This window comes from Anomalospiza imberbis, chromosome 1 (assembly GCF_031753505.1).
Source record: "Anomalospiza imberbis isolate Cuckoo-Finch-1a 21T00152 chromosome 1, ASM3175350v1, whole genome shotgun sequence".
Taxonomy (NCBI): domain Eukaryota; kingdom Metazoa; phylum Chordata; class Aves; order Passeriformes; family Viduidae; genus Anomalospiza; species Anomalospiza imberbis.
Window position 1 is genome coordinate 25757154 of NC_089681.1, and position 17152 is coordinate 25774305.

The 17152-nt window shown below is 37.1% G+C and overlaps 1 protein-coding gene across 1 annotated transcript; it reads right to left on the reverse strand.

Moving 5' to 3' along the window:
- Positions 1 to 697: 697 nt before the first annotated feature.
- On the reverse strand, positions 698 to 15125 carry DECR1 (2,4-dienoyl-CoA reductase 1). Its single transcript, XM_068185360.1, has 10 exons — positions 15060 to 15125; positions 11912 to 12114; positions 10938 to 10995; positions 10704 to 10790; positions 8188 to 8335; positions 4768 to 4867; positions 3477 to 3549; positions 1370 to 1516; positions 991 to 1053; positions 698 to 898 (listed from the first exon to the last, which is right to left on the reverse strand). The coding sequence occupies exons 1-10, from the start codon at positions 15123 to 15125 to the stop codon at positions 839 to 841; spliced, it is 1005 nt and encodes a 334-aa protein (XP_068041461.1). The 3' UTR covers positions 698 to 838.
- Between the last annotated feature and the right edge of the window lie 2027 nt (positions 15126 to 17152).

Here is a 17152-nt window from a genome sequence, read left to right on the forward strand (position 1 = left end):
AATGCAAATGAAACCTATGGATTTTTTGTACATTTCAACAAATGAGGTTTCAACATTTTCAGTCTCAATATACCAACACCCCTTTAACAGTCTCAAATAATATGCTTTTTGTGGAGAGCTGCCATAGTCACACATATGTAATAACAAATGATTTTTGGATTCTCATTTTCAAGAACATTAACTTCATCATTAGAAAGAGCAGGCTTCTCAGAAAGGCACTGCAGGTCTGTAAATGTCATTTTTAAAGTTCAGAAAAAGATAATTAACAGACTGAAAATGTCACAAAAGATGAGACCAACACAGTTAGGCATCTCAAGATTTCCTAAGTAACCACAGGAGTTACATCTTTCCTCAGTGTATGCAGTCCTGCTAATAATGTGAATCTGTATCTGCAAGTTTAGAACTTCTTATTGAAGTGTGAAGATTAGGAGTTAGTATTTTGTTTCTCTCTTCAGATTAATGATTACATTCAGTTATGACAGTACTGAAACACTACTGGTATTACAATATTAAGAGACACTTGCATATATGTGAGAAAAAAAAATCCTCAGAAGTTAAAAAAAAAACCACAAGAAAAAAAAGGCCAATTGTAGACCATAGCAGGGCTATGTAAGGCACTCTGAAGACCAATGAAATATTAGTGACCAACTGTTGTTCACTATTGGCAACAGAACAGATTTTACATTGGAGAAATATACAAAATACCACAATTTCAAAATATTTTATTGAAATTAGCATAAAAAAGATTTTGAAGGCTATTTCTCAATTGGTTATTTCTAAATATTTATGAAGAAGTAGTGGTTCACTTCCAAGAATCTCCACCATTAAATTATGTACTTTAGGAGCCTTTTGTTTTTCTAATCATTGCTTCCATCATATCCCACTGCTCTTTGGTAACCTAACAAAACAAAAGAGATTTTATTGGAATTTCATATAATACTTGCACATCAAAGTATCTAAATGTAAAATAGCAAACAAGGAAATTAATACCCTTTTCAACTCATTGAATTCTCCTGCCATAGAAACATATTCTCCACCATCCATTCTGATAACCTAGAAAGAGCACAAACAGTGTATTTAGTAATTGTGTGATTTCTGCAGTATTCCCTTGTTACAAACTATGAAAATAAATATTACTGATTTGGGTGAAAAATGCCCATACTCAAGATAATGCAATACAATCACTTTTAAAAGGTCTTTTCAAAGGTGCTAACAACCATGCACTACACTTAAAAGATGAATAATACTTGCAAAGAATTTTAACTCAAGATGTTTTGTTTCATTTCTGAAACCAGGGCTTTAAGAAAATATCAGCAATACTCACACCATCATCAGGTTAATTGTAAAAACAAGATCAATCAAAACTCACTGCTCCATTAACCCAGCTCGCATAGTCACTGCAGAAATATGCAGCAAGATTTGCAATTTCTTCTATAGTTCCCAGACGACCACAGGGAATCCTCTCAATAATCTTCTTCTCAAATGCACCTGTTGGGTCAAGGCGGCTAAAAGCACCCTGAGAATTAAAAGGAAAATTAAAAAAAAAAAGTTATAACAACATCAGAAAATAAAATCCAACAGAGATTTGACTCCACATACACAATATGGAAGTTAATATTTGTGAGTAAGCTGTCTACACCCTAACTGTCAGTAGCACGAAAAAGGAGGAAGTAGAAAAGAAAAGCAATTTATCCCTGTTGCATGATATGCATCTACTGATGATAAATTGGAATTTAATCCATTTGGGATAGTCACCCACCATGTATCTGTGAAAAACAAAAGGGTTTAATCACCTTTTTTTCCTCAAACATTCTTGATAAACATTTGAGGAAATAACCAAGACTCAAAATTGCTGCATGGACAGAGGAGAGGAACAAGGGGAGAAGAGGAATAGGAAAGTGACCAGAAATAAATCATAGACGACAGAGTAAATAAAATGGAAAAGAAAATACTATCAAGTTCAGTTAAATTGCAGCAACTGATAAAGCTAAAGGAAGTCATCGGAAGCTTTAGTTCTTGAATAGCTTAAAATGGCACAGGAAATAAAAGGGTTTTTTTTCTGCTCCTCTGCAAGGAAATAACCTCCTCACTCAAAATCAGAAATGTATCAGTAACATTTACGTTAAATTACTGGAGTTATGATTTAAACCACATTGTAATTCCTGTAATGGCTGCAAGCATGCCATTTAAGTCTTCTATTGCCATGTTTTTAATTGCCAGTTTATAAGCCTAACAGTGTTGTGCTTGTATGCCTTACTCTTTTCCCATCATGACTTAAAACAGTATGATTTAAAGCCATGGATATTGCCCCCAAGGCAGAAAACCTTGATTTTGCAATATGCTGTCAGCCTTTTTATGCTTTCAGGAAAATTTCAAGTTGGAACCATACTCCAAATGTAGCATTTTATTAAGAACACACAGTATCTCAAGCAGGTTATACACTATTAGTTCAAAAAAAGGAAAATAAACTGGATGTAGCACTATAGACATTTAAATCCCTTAACTTGCCAAATGTTTTTCTTCTACTCTTACTTAAAATACACAAGATACAAGGCCTGGAGAATTCTTGGTCTGACCCTCTAATGGTATTTCAGCATTCCTATAATCCTGCTAATTCTGCCACTTATTTTTCTTTCTAGTGAAAAGAGTCAAAAATAAGTTTTCCAGTGTAGCATCTAAAACTGACAAGAGGGAAAAAGGAAAGAACAGTAAATAAAACAAACACACAAAAAAGTAAAAAATAACCAACTCTGCACCCCTATTTCCAAAACAACAGCAAAAACAACTGTGAAAGATTTTATGGAAGAAGTAATACCATTATTAGTTGTTAGTGCTCATAATCATAATAATTTGATCCAATGGGAAATGGATCGTCCTTTCTCTTCTTGCAGGACTGCTTGCTTTATTCTTCCTGTTCCAGCTGCTCTGGATTACTTCCTTCAAACCCTCCAGTCCTCCTTCTCACTCACTTCAAAGCTTCTCATTTCCTTGCCAACTTAGTTTTTCTCTTTCTAGTTTTGAGATTTTCAACAAAGCTAGTGAGATTCTGTTCTCATACACCTAAAAGAGATTCTAAGATTTTGGAATGCTTCAGATGTTTTGTTTAAAAATTAGGGGTTAGGCAGAAACAGGAACTTTACTCCAACAACTGTAAAACTTCACTCCACTTGACAAACTAAGTACACAGAAATAAGAATCATCATTAAGTACTCTGATATATCAATTCATTGAAACACTAAAAAAAAAGGTTCTGTTTATATCAAGCGTAGTAGAGGGGACAGTGGCAGGTCTCAGAAGTTCAAGAAATCCTATTTTACAAAAAGACTAAGAGGGAAGTGCGTTCAATATTCCAGCACAGTCTTGACTATCAAGGAAATCATATTAGAATTTGCAGCTACAGAAAAGTTAGACTGTTGTGAAGTTAAGTCTGTACTACAAAGCATATTCAAGGCTGTGTTTCACTTCATGCCATGTACCTTTGTTTTTATTGGACCTGGTTGAATCACATTGAATCTCATGCCATATCTACCCCATTCAGCCGCAAGAGACCTAAAAATTCATTAACAGAATGCATCAATATTTTAAACACAATATTGTAATCCTATTCAGAAAAAAAGACATTAAAATTTAATCAAATATGTAAATATTAGAACATTCCTGAAGCAGACAATTCCTACTTAAAGGGTTTTTTTTGTGCTTAACAAAGTCGTTTCAGAGAAGCAAAAAAAAATCTCATTCATCAGCAGAGGACTATTGTAATCATACGTAAAGCAGGGTGAAGGAGAAATGCTTTCTCCCTTGCAAAGCACGGATGGTGCTGGCATCTGAATTCCTTACCAAACAGGCCATCATCTTTCTGTGGCAATTTAGATTATCCCACAAGTATACATTTCTAATATTTGCAACATAGCTCTCACATAATGTTTTGAAAGAAAACAGAAGATACATTTTAAAACAAGACCACTAGAATAGTTTTGCTTTATGACATTTTCTCTGCATGATGAGTATTTTGGATATACTATGGTGAATGAATTAGCTGAGTCATAACGTCTCTGAAAAGTACACATTTCCGTTACAGCTCTGTACAACAGAAATCAACACCATTACTCAGTCCCTCATTTTCTTCCAGATAAAGAATTCTAGTTACTAAAAGGCTTTCAATCTATTCAATTATTTCTGCTGAAGTGCAGAGCAAAGATCTATGTGCTACGAAGGACTAGCCTGAAATTAAAAATAAGAGAAATCCTTTTGTTTGCCGAGCACCATGGATATGTCAACATGATACTGATCTGAACTAAGCAGAACTGCAGACTATAATTTTAAATAGTGACAGGAAACAAAATTGTTGATTAATTTAAACAGAGCTGAAGCCACACTATACTGCACCCAAATAACAGGCATGTATTTTCCTCAGACAAAAGAATGTAGAAGGTGCTATAGATCTCAAACAAATAGCTGTTCACCTATGAGAATGCAAGAGAACCTGATTATCAAAACTCTGTGAAACAAACTTTGGAACTTGCAATTGCCAAAATAAGTAGTTCTACTTGTCCTTATCTCTGTCTTGTAAAAAAAAACCAGTAGCAGTTAATACTTCCCTCTGTAATAGTCAGCATACTATTTACTTGCTAGGATACTGGAGCCTGGATTGAACTCTTGCAGTACAGTGAAATATGGGGAATACACTAATGAGCTCCATTTTTATAGACCAATTACCCCATCCTAAGGATGTGGAAACCAAAGAACACATTTTGCTGTATTACTCACTTGCTCATTGCTTCTACACCAGCCTTGGCAGAGGCACTTGGCAACACAAATCCTGAGCCACTCTCTGCATAAATGGTTGTAATAGCCAGGAATGCCGCTCCTAGAAGGTGCAAAAACATTTAAAAAACGACCCCCACCACACAAACCAAACAACCCTGAAGATCAAACTCTCAAGTTCAGGTAAAAGCAAGCTAAATGGTACAGAAGTTTTCAGGTCAAGTGGTAGGGATACCTTTTCACTCTGGGCACTGAAAAGGCATTTTAAAAATAGTGTTTGAAACTTTCTTTTCAAGCCTTTTTATTTCAGTTCCCTCTCTTGCATGAGGGTTAAAAGTTGTTCCAGGTAAGTGCAAATAGTTATTGATTAGGTTCTGAAGGCCTAAGCCCTCAGAGTTCCACTAATAATGAACTTAATGCATAAATTAGTCTAACTGGAGTGAAGGCCTAAGATCTTACAGTGTTTTTTCAGAAGCTGCCCTAGTCCAGTTGTCACTAACCAGACATTTTGCCCTAAATTCATCAATTACTGAGTGGGGGGAAAAAGAACAAAAAAAAAACCCCAACAAAATAAACAAAACAACAAAGAAAAACCACAAAAACCCACAAAAAAACTGAACAAAACCCCCCACCAAACAAACAAAAAAACCAAAACCCAAAACAAAAACCAACCAAACAAAAAAAGCCAAATAAGATAAAAATCACCAGTAACAGTTAGGTTTGGCATAATCTCAAATTAACAGCTGAGAGCTTGAGTTAATGTTTATGCAGAAAAACAGATATTTTAAAGGAATTTTTAGAAGCCTTTTCTGCAGCAGAGCCAATTGCAGAGTGAACCTGCATAACATTTCCTATTATTATCATAACAAACTCCATTATAAAATAACTACTTTCTTTTATATGCTGTATTTTATAACAGATTTAGCAAAAAACATTCTAGAATATAATGGAAGCTACAACTTCTTATTTAATCTTTCTTTTATAGAATCCTGCAAATTATGTCTGATCAATGACTGGCATGAGCTTACTGTAGCTGGGAAATGAAGAACAAGGGATGACAGTTCACTGCTTGCGTCACAGTAACTAAAATAACTGTTCTACTTACTATATTTTATAAATAATTTCATTAGAATAGCTTCCCAGGGGATATTTCTAAAGCAATATACACTACTGATAGACTGCATGTAAGTAGAGACTCAGGTAAAAAATTACAGTAATATTACACAAAAGAAACTAAAGAGAAGCATAAACAAGCACTGACTGAAATGCTAGCAGACATCCAGAAACCATGGGCCTTGTTTATAAAAAAGAAGTCTTCACTGGGAGTCTTTGAAAGGCAAAAAACCATAGAACAACTCTGAAGTTATCTAGAGATGATTGTTAATTACACATCTTGTAGAATTAAACCATGGGTTTTCTTTTTAAATATAGGTTAAATACAAGTAAGCTAGGTGAACCTAACACAGAAGTAAGAATAACTAAGAAATTTACAGCTCTGATATTTAAAGAACACTTCAGCTCATTCACAACTTTTATTTCTAAAGCCTATATTCACAAAATGGACAATAAGTGATCAATTAGCTCCTCTCACTTTTTAAAATAAGTAACATGCTAGCAGATTACAAGTTCCTTTTAAATACCATCACAAACTTGCAGTCTAAAAGCAGACAACTTTTATTTACTACATTAGACTTAATGTAGGTCACACTGCAGACCTAAAGGACATCCCAGTGTTCTAGAAACTGTCAGATTCATAGTATCCTCATGGATTGCTCTAAAATATTTGCACTAGATAGGATCACTTTAGAAACTAATGTCTCTGCTCAAACTAAAAAAAAAAAACAAACAAGCAATTACAAAGAAAATGAAGGTGAGAAGAAAAACACATACATATAACTTACTGACAAAAACATGCCTTAAAGAAAGCCTTAAACAAAAAGTCTTATTTACAGATGGACTCCCCTAAAAAGAAAACACGCAAGTAATAGCAAAAGAAATTCACACATTTTGGAAGCTTAGAAGTCAAAGAAAGAGAGATAAAATGAAGGTGAATGAGGTCTGGATTTTACCAAATTTGAGGACAGAAGTAAGGAAAGTAATGTTACTTTCATCCAACAACAGCAAAAACAAAAGCAGGTTTCAATTTGTATTTCACATTACTATATGGGCACACCACATGCACCTGGAAGACCATATTTTAATGGTCTGCATTAAAATGATGCCATAATGATAAAGTAAGTCATAGCTGGGGATGGGTTTCTTATGTGTGAATATCAGCACTAGAATGGTGGAAATAAATTTTCATGTGCTGCTAAAATATAGAGGGGACATACTTGTATACTAACAAAAACTGCTACAGACCCATTGAAACAACATTAACTTCATATTGTTATAATTAAATAGTACAAGCTCATGGAATACTTTTTGGAAAGGATTTTGAAGAAATTCAGCTAATTCACAGGTTAAAGAAATACCAGGGTAAATACAAAAGTAGTATTTCAACACAGTGGCTGTACCTAGAAGACAGGATTCAGTAGTGAGGGCACATGGAAACCATAATTATATCTCACTGCTTTTAAATTAATTTGACATTATATTATTCTGATCTCATAAAATAAACTCCTTGTTTTTCAATTTATAACTGGAATGTAAAATGAAAGCAGTTCTTTGTAAATAATCTATGATATAACAGAGAAGGGTATACATCACCTTTCCTTTTAAAACAATAAGCTGGTTAAATAAATATTTAACTAAATAATATATAAAAGAATATATAAAAAAAATATATAATATCTTTTATAGAATAGGATATCAAAGAAAATAATACCTTTAAGGTGAAGCTGTGATATTGAATTAAACTTCTAGGTAGACCAGAATTAAGAATTAAACCTGAGAAAATAAAATCTAACACTGATTTCATTTCCAAAATTCTTTTTCAAATTATCTTAAAGACAATATGTTTTAGTACTATTAGTCATATAGCACAGCTGTAAATTTTATTTTAACGTAGGACGAAAATTGAAAGAGATATCCTGACTTCTTCATTTAAAGAAATATCCCATGTTCAGTTCAATGAAATTAACATACATAGAGAAAATTCAGAAGAAATAATAGCTTTTTTTTTTTAACACAAAGCTTTATTTTTTTAATTTTAAAAATGTTTTACAACTAGAATTCTGCAATTAGATTTTTATATTCGGCCTCAGTTGGCCTCTGGGTCCAATTGCATGGCCCGATACTACAATGAAGTAGTTGTTAGCCAGATCTACTGTGTGTTACTTAAGTACAGCTTTCACTGAAAAAATTCCTTTCTGGAAGAATGTTAAAAATTGTATTTCTCTTCTCACATGAACTCTCAAAACTGGCTATAATAACAGTAAGGCAAGGAAAGCAAGTAATAATATGTCACAACGCTTAAGATACCTTTTTGTACTTTAATGAGCTCCTTTCCAATTTCCAGAGTTACAAAAGCAGTACCATTAAGTACAATATCAGTTATTGTTTTCCAGGCATTAGCAGAAAGTCGTTCAGAAGGGGAAATAAAGTTTCCAGCTGCGTTGTTTATCACAACCTGAAACACAGGAAGGAAAAGAGTTAACTAAAAATAACTCTTCCTGAGACAAAAGTAAAGAATTTACAAGGAGCTTTTTAGTGTTTCCAGGGTCAAAAGTAAAAATACCTTCTTTGAATGAGGTATGAGGGGCAGGGGAAGAGGGAGAATAATCCAGAAGAAATCTTATGATCTCCAGCACAGATAAATTATCAGCAACAGAAAATGAGCTGTATTTCCAAACTACTGTACTGAGGAACTTTATAATGTAGAGGATGACTTAAGTCACTATTTTCCATAGTGTCTCAAGTGCATCTAACAGAAAAGTTTGCCCTATCAAATTCCAGCATCACACCTATTTAATATAACAGACACAAGGGAATAGAAGCAAAAGGTGGCAACCTGATGACTAGAGTCTGGATGAAGTGACTGCTGCATAACAGAATTCAAATCAGTCGTGATGAGAATATTATGATACAATCAACGCACTGCAAACAACTACTACACAACTTTTGTTAAATAGATGTACCTCTGTCACTTCCTATGAATAATCATCAGGTAGAGGGTGCTTTCACTTCAGGGCACTAAGCATCACATTAGCAGTATTTAAACCAAAAATTATGTAGCCAAATCTACCGTATTTAATAATACAATGTGTTGAAGAATAAAACTATGTACTATAAATGGAATGACACCTTGATTCATGTAGGTTTGCACATAAAACAAACTATTTGTCCTGAAGAACTTCTGGGCTAAATTCTAATAAAGATACTGGAATTTTCAATAACAAAACAGACCACAGTACCTATTACATGAATGTAAAACTAATAATATACAACAGCCATTAATTATACATATGGACAGCAAATTCAATTTAAAGGCCTTCCTGAAATTTGAAGGAATAAAAATCCAAACACCTTGAGATACTTATGAGGTAACTCAAATCACTGACTGAATACAGGAAAGACACAACAATAAAACTAGTGAACTAAGAACTGTACCATATGATCTTTTAGGTATGTAGGACGGCCAAAATAAGCCATGACAAAAGAATGATTGCTTTCTAATTGGGAGAAACATTCTTGGGAATGGAATGAACAAAATAAAGCTGGAAGGACTTTCACGTTACTGCCATTAACTTCTGTCTTTGAGATCTCACGTCACATGTAGGATAGCAGTAAGTGATACCCAGGATTCATAAACTAACATCTCATGTCTGCAACTAAGAGAAACACTGGACAAAAAAGAACTGAATATTCAATTTACTCTGCCATCTATCTTAAATACACAAAATATGTGAAATTAAAGAGAAAGTAAATGCTTGCAAAGAACAAGTCCTGGGAAGCATTTATTCAGAAAATTATTTGTGCTCTGAATTTGTACTATACAGGAAGGAATCCCTTCCTTCTCTGCACACACGTAAAACCTGAAGATCAGGATTCTGACTTTGGCCAAAAACTGCCTTAACTAATAGTCAAAATAATATCCAGAGAATCTTGTCTACAAATCAGGACAGTGAGTTGCCTTATTTCTAGTACTGTTATAGCATACAGCTAAACAGCTGTATAGCCTACAATTTCTCTACTTCCTACGATATTTAAAATTCAGTAGGTTCTCTACCACATCTATAGGAAGCTCCTTGTGAGTGCAAATTGTCTATAACACACATACAACAGTTTTAAATTTACAGTAAACAGTTTTAAATCTGACTGTCCTTTACAATGACGCTACATCATCACACTTTCTATCAGCTAGCACAATCCAAGTTGTTTTCCCACAAATCCGAATTTGATGATTATCATCCTTCAGACTGCACCAGATCTCCTCACAACCCGATGTAAGGAGCTCTGCTGCTTTGTGCCAAACTATTAAAAACCAGATGCTTGGCTTGACTGAAGACTTTTTTCTTCATTTTATGAGAACTTAATCTTCAAATTGGAACCTTCTTTGTTTATATTAATAAGCTAAGCAAGGATCAAAGAAGACATTTATGGTTCTTTCCATTCCTATTTTGTGAAGCATTGTGCTAAGATGTAATGCAGTAAACACAGGTAAATCACCTTTTCAGGAGGATTTAAGGGCAATATTCCATTCCCTTAATTCAAAGAATCCCTCCAGAATTGTCCCGCTATTTGAAATGAGTCATTAGACCTCAGAGTAAGGGTAAAAATGTTTTGTCTACTTGGCCACTAAATATTTTAAGAACCACAGGAATAGAGTAACTGGTCTAACTATGAATGTTAGCTTTATCTTGAAGTGCTACCACTCTTCGGTCTAGTGTCTTTTTATTTTCCATTAACTTTCTATCTTATTAAGTTTCTTCATACCTACTATGCAAAGTATTTTCAGTAATGAAGAGTAAGTTCTTTCCTTTCCCTAGAAGACTTACATCAGGATGTCCTGCCACTTGGATTGTTTCAGCAACAGCATTCTTAACTGAAACAGGATCTCTCACATCACACTGGATGGCATGAACCTAAAGAATAATGGAAAGGCAGTTTTAAGACTTAAAAACTGTATCATTCATAAATTAAACAAGCCCACAGAAGCACACTAATGCAAAAAAATCCAATAAAATGTAGGGTATAATATGTAACACATTCATAATTCTGCAAAAATTTACCTTATTCCCTGTTTTAGAAGAAATTTTGTCTGCTGTTCCTTTCAAAACATCCAGCTTCCTAGAAATAATTATTAACATCTCTTATGTCAGTTAAATGCAATTACAATTCAGATTACTAAATTTTTTTTTCTGAGAAAATATGAACTACAACTTAAAATATGTGTGTGTGCACATGCATGTTGCTGATGTTCATCAATTAAAACTCATAGTTTTAAACACAGTATATTAAAACTATGCTTAACCACTAACTTTCTGAAAGAAAACTTTAAGTAATTTATGGTTAGTGCTACTTTAAAGCAACTCAGAAGTGACAACGTAAGAGACTCTAAAGCTAAACAACATGTGATAAGCCAGAAAAAAAGCACATGATCATAACAAACTTAGTTTTAGCTACTACTCTACTAGTATTAATAACATATTTATATTTAAAACTAAACAAATTACTGTTAGGATGAATGTCACAACACTTGTTTATTTTGATTTAAAATGAGATTGTTTTTCTAGACTTTACTGAAGTGCTTCTAGACTCTACTGCAGTTCTTAAGAGCTGTAGAAAATCGTCATTAAAGGAAAATCAGGGCTCTTTTCGAAAGTCAGAAGAGGAATGGATTTAATTCTTTACTGTAATTTAAATCTGTATCAAGAACACCTGTAATAACATTTATTACTATTCAACACTGCCCACTGCAAATTTTTGTTCTCTTTAAGGCTTTAGTTGAATTTATTACTAATATTTGAGGTTGTTTATTTTGCTGTCACATTTCATAAAAATGTGTTTAGTTTATTTCTTCCTACTGATTTTTATACCATTAAACATTTGCAGATAAATATGCAAGTTTCTAGAATCCACAATATGACATTGTAATTTAAACATGCACTGTAACAGAATAAATAGAGTAATTTTTTCTGGTTTGTAACAGAATAAAGCAGTCAGTACTAAATGGAAGTTCTAAAACATCTTCATTAATATTTACCGGCTTGCTATAACACACTTGGCACCTAAACTGGACAGAGCTGTTGTCATCCCTTTGCCAAGCCCAGTACCTCCACCAGTTATAAAGGCCACTTTCCCTTGGAAGGTATTTGGTGGCAACATCACTTTTTGAAGAGGTGAAAAGAATGCAGCTTGTGGTGCACTGCTGTCTTGATGCAGCACATTTGGCCCACGGCTGAAAAACTGAAACAAAAAAACCCAGAAAAGTTAGTTTTTTCTCCTTTCTGTATGCAGGACTGTTACACAAGATCAGATTTTCCTATGGCAGTGGAGGTAGCAATCATAACTCCCTTATTTTAAGTAAATACATATGAATAGAAGAATCTCATTATAGCAACACACATGCTATCCCTACTTAAATGCTATCACTAGACTAGGAAAGCACTTGAGCTATTTTTATATATTATACTGCAACTAGAGAACTACTGACAAAATACTTCAGTCATGCTTCTTGCTGCTTCATGCATTTTTTGTATCTATCACTTTTACTAAAGCATGTGGGAAACCGTTAAGAACTAATTACACAAGGACTTGGGCATCAGATTGATATATGCACTGTAATTTATTCATAAACAAATCCATGTGATTTTAGGTTACATATGTATGTATTTACAAATTTATAATCTTCAGTAATAGACTCATGATTTTGATCCTTTACTACAGCATCCAACCAAACCTTCTCTACTGGAGAACAGGACAGAATCAAACTCCACAAGACCTGCCCTAATGGCCACTGAAGCTGCTAAGGAAACCAATGCCATTTCCCAGACAAAACTGGGCAGGGTTACGTTATCAGCATCACACCCTATCCCAGCAGAAATACCATGTACAGTACATTAGCCTCAGAAGGATTGGTCCCTGCAAAAAGACACATGGTTGGAACATGTTTAAAAACAGACATGAAAAAAGAAGAAAATTCAACATTACATCTAGAAAACTATGCTAGTAAGAAAATACCCCACAAATTTGTGATGTCACCAAGAAAGTTGCAGCAAAAATAGCAAACAAGATACTTCTAGCATCCTAATATGCTAAACTAACTCAAACCCTAATCTGAGTATTGAATTAAATGCCTTGGGACGGCAGCACTGCAGTAATAATTGAGAATTCCCTTATTATTTAAAATACGAAAGTTACCATAACCTGAAGCTGCAAATGCTTCCAAGTACAACAAAAATAGATTTACTTTATTTTTGATGCACAAAACAATTAGAAGACTGTAAGTTATACTTATTTTCTCTGGTTTTACCTTGTACTTGAGCCTTTAATGTGCTTATTTTAATACCAAACATAATCTAATACAATTTTGTGAAAGAAAACTGAATGGCTACTGTTGTATGATCCTGTTAAGAAAACTGCAATTGTTCAATAGACTGGCATGAAGAAGAAAGATAGTTTTAAAATAGTAAAAATATTGTACCTTATTTCTGTTTACTAATTCACATTTTGAACACTAAAATTAAGAGACAATATATTTAGTGGTAGATGATTACTCTGGACTTCCCAGAGCTACAATGCATTGAGGGTTTCACAGAGCTTGAAGCTGGCCTGCAGAAGTGTGCACATGGATCTTTCTGTGTGGTAATACATATGCATAAGTAACTCAGGTGAAAACAGAGAGAACAACTATGGAATTACACAGACAATTTAATACAACATAAAGCATGGTGCTTTAAGCAGGAAAGGGAAATGTGAAGGTTCCCTTTTGGGACTTTCTTAGTAGGCCCCTGCTCATCTCTCTTCAGGAAAAAAGCTCCCTCTGGAGAATTTCAGCTCACGGCAGAGACTGAAAATCAAGACGGCATTTGGACTCCCCCTTCCTTCAGGACATGGGAGATAAGCCCTAGGAGTGCTGAGACTCCCTGATCAGCTGCTCTGCTAGTGACAGACACAGCCCAGTCTTCTTGCTCACCCACGAAAGAAACACTGCAAGCAGCTTTCCTTCTGCTCCAGGGAGGAAGATTAGGACATGCCATAACAGAGGAAAGCAGAAGACTGCACCAAGACTAATAAAGTATGGCAATGATAACCAGCCAGTAAAGTTGTTATAATTGAGCAATCTTTTAGTCAGACTGCTATCATCTCCTTACTGGCTTGCACAAGAGGCTTCTAACACAGCATCCACGCAATTTAATCACTTCACTGCTTAAGGCTGAGATTTTAAATTAAATCTCAGGTGTAAACAGAGATATAAAGAAGTCAGTAAAGAGCTTTAGAAAAAACCAAACATCAAACAACAAACTACAAATCACTGACAAATCAAAAAACAACCCTCACCCAGGGGGTGGAAGTGAATTGTGAAATTACTGCAGAAAGCCACCTCAGAAACACAAAAGCAGTCACTGGAAAGAAGCACTGTGCTCATGGAGAACTCACTAGAAATGGCCTCCAGCAATATCCACACAGTCACAGAATCATAGAACAGCTTGGATTGGAAAGGACCTTAAAGATCATCCTGGTCCAACCTGCCTGCCATGGGCAGGGATACCTTCCACTGTAACAGGTTGCCCAGAGATTCATCCAACCTGGTCTTTAACACCTCCACAGATGGGGCATCCACAGCTTTTCTGGGCAACACGTCCATATCGAACCCAAAGCACCCTCTTTCAAGCTGAATCCATTCCCCCTCGTCCTGTCACTACATGCCCCTGCAAAAAGTTACCCTCCAGATTTCTTGTGGGCTCCCTTCAGGTACTGGAAGCCTGCCATAACGCCAACTCGGTCACAAGTCAAGCCACGCCACTGCTTGGACAGCAACATTCCAGCCATCTACCTAAATGGATGGCCCTGCACAGCTGTGCTATCGGGGCCAAAGGGCGACACCACTCCAGCGGGCGGCACGGCAGCGGCCGGCGGTGGGGCAGCAGGCCGTGTGCCGGGGAGCTCAGCCCGCACCTCTGCGGGGGCTCCGCGGCGGACAGGGCCGACAGCTGAGGAGAACCGAGGGGGACTCCCTTCCTGGCTGCTTCCCCAGCCCCGGCAGCGGGAACCGCAGAGCCCCGCCGTGCCCTCCCTCTGACGGGACAACGGCGCCCGGGCAGAGCCGGAGCGGCGGAGCAGCAGCTGGCGGAACATCTCCGCGGCGCCGCCCGTCCGCCCTCGCCCCGGCAGCACAGCGAGCGCCTTACCCGCCCGGCGCCGAGCACGCAGGGGCCGCGCACCCCGCGCCGCCACAGCCGCGCCGCCGCCGCCATCTTCCCCCGCCGCGCTCTGCGCCTGCTCCGCGGGGAGGGGCACCGGGAACCGGCGAGATCGCCCCTGACCCCGGTGCTGCAAAACGAGAAGATGTAAAAATTTTCTTAAGAAAGGACGTTCTTTGATGTTTGATCTTTGTATACTTTCAAACCTAATCAACAAGAAAGGAGCAAACAAGCTCTAAGCGATGTCCAGATGAAAAACAAATTATTCGTCGGTGGAATTGCCTTGCTATGATTTAGGGCTTGACATGTTTTAGTGATCTCAGACCTAGAGAGAGATTAACAAAACTTGGGAAGAGGGATGTACTACTGACAGTGGACACAAAGAATGCAAAATTTATGGGCTACCAAGGGCATTTGGCAGAATCCACATGATAAACAAAAACTAATAAAGGTAACTCCACATCTTCGCTCATGTCAGCTTTGACTGGGTATTTCTGACGGGGGAGATTGCCCACTGACCCAAAAGAAGAGAACGAGTGAGTATATGGACTAAACAACATGAGGAGTGAGAGAATCATTAACCAATTGAAGATAGAATGCTAATTAATAAGAGAACTAGGTAACTGGTAGCCAATGAACATGAATGACCTTGTTAAAATGTTTAAATAGTGAAAAGTTTTGGTTTCCCTGTGCTAGCCTTGTGGATTTGCCTTTTTGCACAAAACTGTAAATAAATCAAATCTGGTTTGGCTTCTTGCACACCAGGTGAAAGAACCTATTTTTGGAACAACACAGGGGCATCTCCTCAGCCACAGCCACTGCCCCGGTGCCTTCAGTTCCAGCTGCGAGAGTTGGAGAATGCTTGATTTATCTGTGTTGAGCACAGAGACTGACAGATGGAAAAAGTAATGACTGACTGATTCTCACCCATTTGCACAGCCTTGGTAACCAGACACAGAAACCTGCAGACTCGTATCTACTCATAAGGAAGGGTAAGGGCTTGGGGAAGTAGCATAGTAGCTGTAAGAACCAACAGATTTAATAAAGCTTCAGGTTTTGAAGGGAGGACACTACACTTGATGAATCCATGCAGTTACAAATCTTGGCATGAAAGACAACAAATCTATCAGTGGGTCTGTGCTATCAACTTCTGAGTTTAGAATTCCAGATAAACTGCTTACACATTGCTGTGGGAGTTCAGAGGAAGAATTTAAATCCTACAGCTTAGTCATCATTGCCCTGTATAAAATGGCGAAACAGCTATTTTTTCTAAATGTTCAGCACTTAGGAAAAAAATTGTTGATGCTCTGCTGGTACAGAAAGCTCTAAAGTAACATCTTTGTAAGGTCTGCACACGGTCTGGCAGGCATTGAAGCAATAGTGCTACACTGCTGGGCAGTAGTTGCCACATTTACCATTAAAGCAGCATATGGAAAATATCTGGTAAGAGTTAGAGAGTTGCTCAAAGACTTACATAGTAACATGTCATTACAAACAGTTAATTCAACCACACTGAGTCTCAAGGCATTTGTAATTACAGAAAAATAAAACAAAACTACAACAAAGAGAGAACCTCAGGAAATAAACCAAAAAAAAAAAAAGTTGGAGAAACAGAGTGTATATAGTTCAAGGGAAGCTTTTACCGTGCCAAATACTACAGAATTTAGGAAGCTTCACCGGAACAATGCTAGCAAGAGGAAACAAACTACAAACCACGCGCTGGAAAATGCAGATGTGCCAAACAGCCACCTGCGAAATAATCATTGTATTTCTATGGTGAAAGTGAACACGATGATATGACTGAATGTATTAGTTTTGCACGGCCAGGTTTTAGTCGCGGGGGGCCACAGAGGTGGCTCCTGTGAAATGCCAGCCCCGATCTACGCTGACACGGAGCGTATGATGACAGCCGCGACATGAGCACAGGCGAGAGGCGCGGAAAAGCGCCCGCTCCGGCCCCGCCCCGACCACTGCCCGGCCCCGCCCCGACCACTGCCCGGCCCCGCTCCGGCCCCGCTCCGGCTCCGCCTCGACCCCTGCCCGGCCCCGCCTCGGCCCCTGCCCGGCCCCACCTCGGCCCT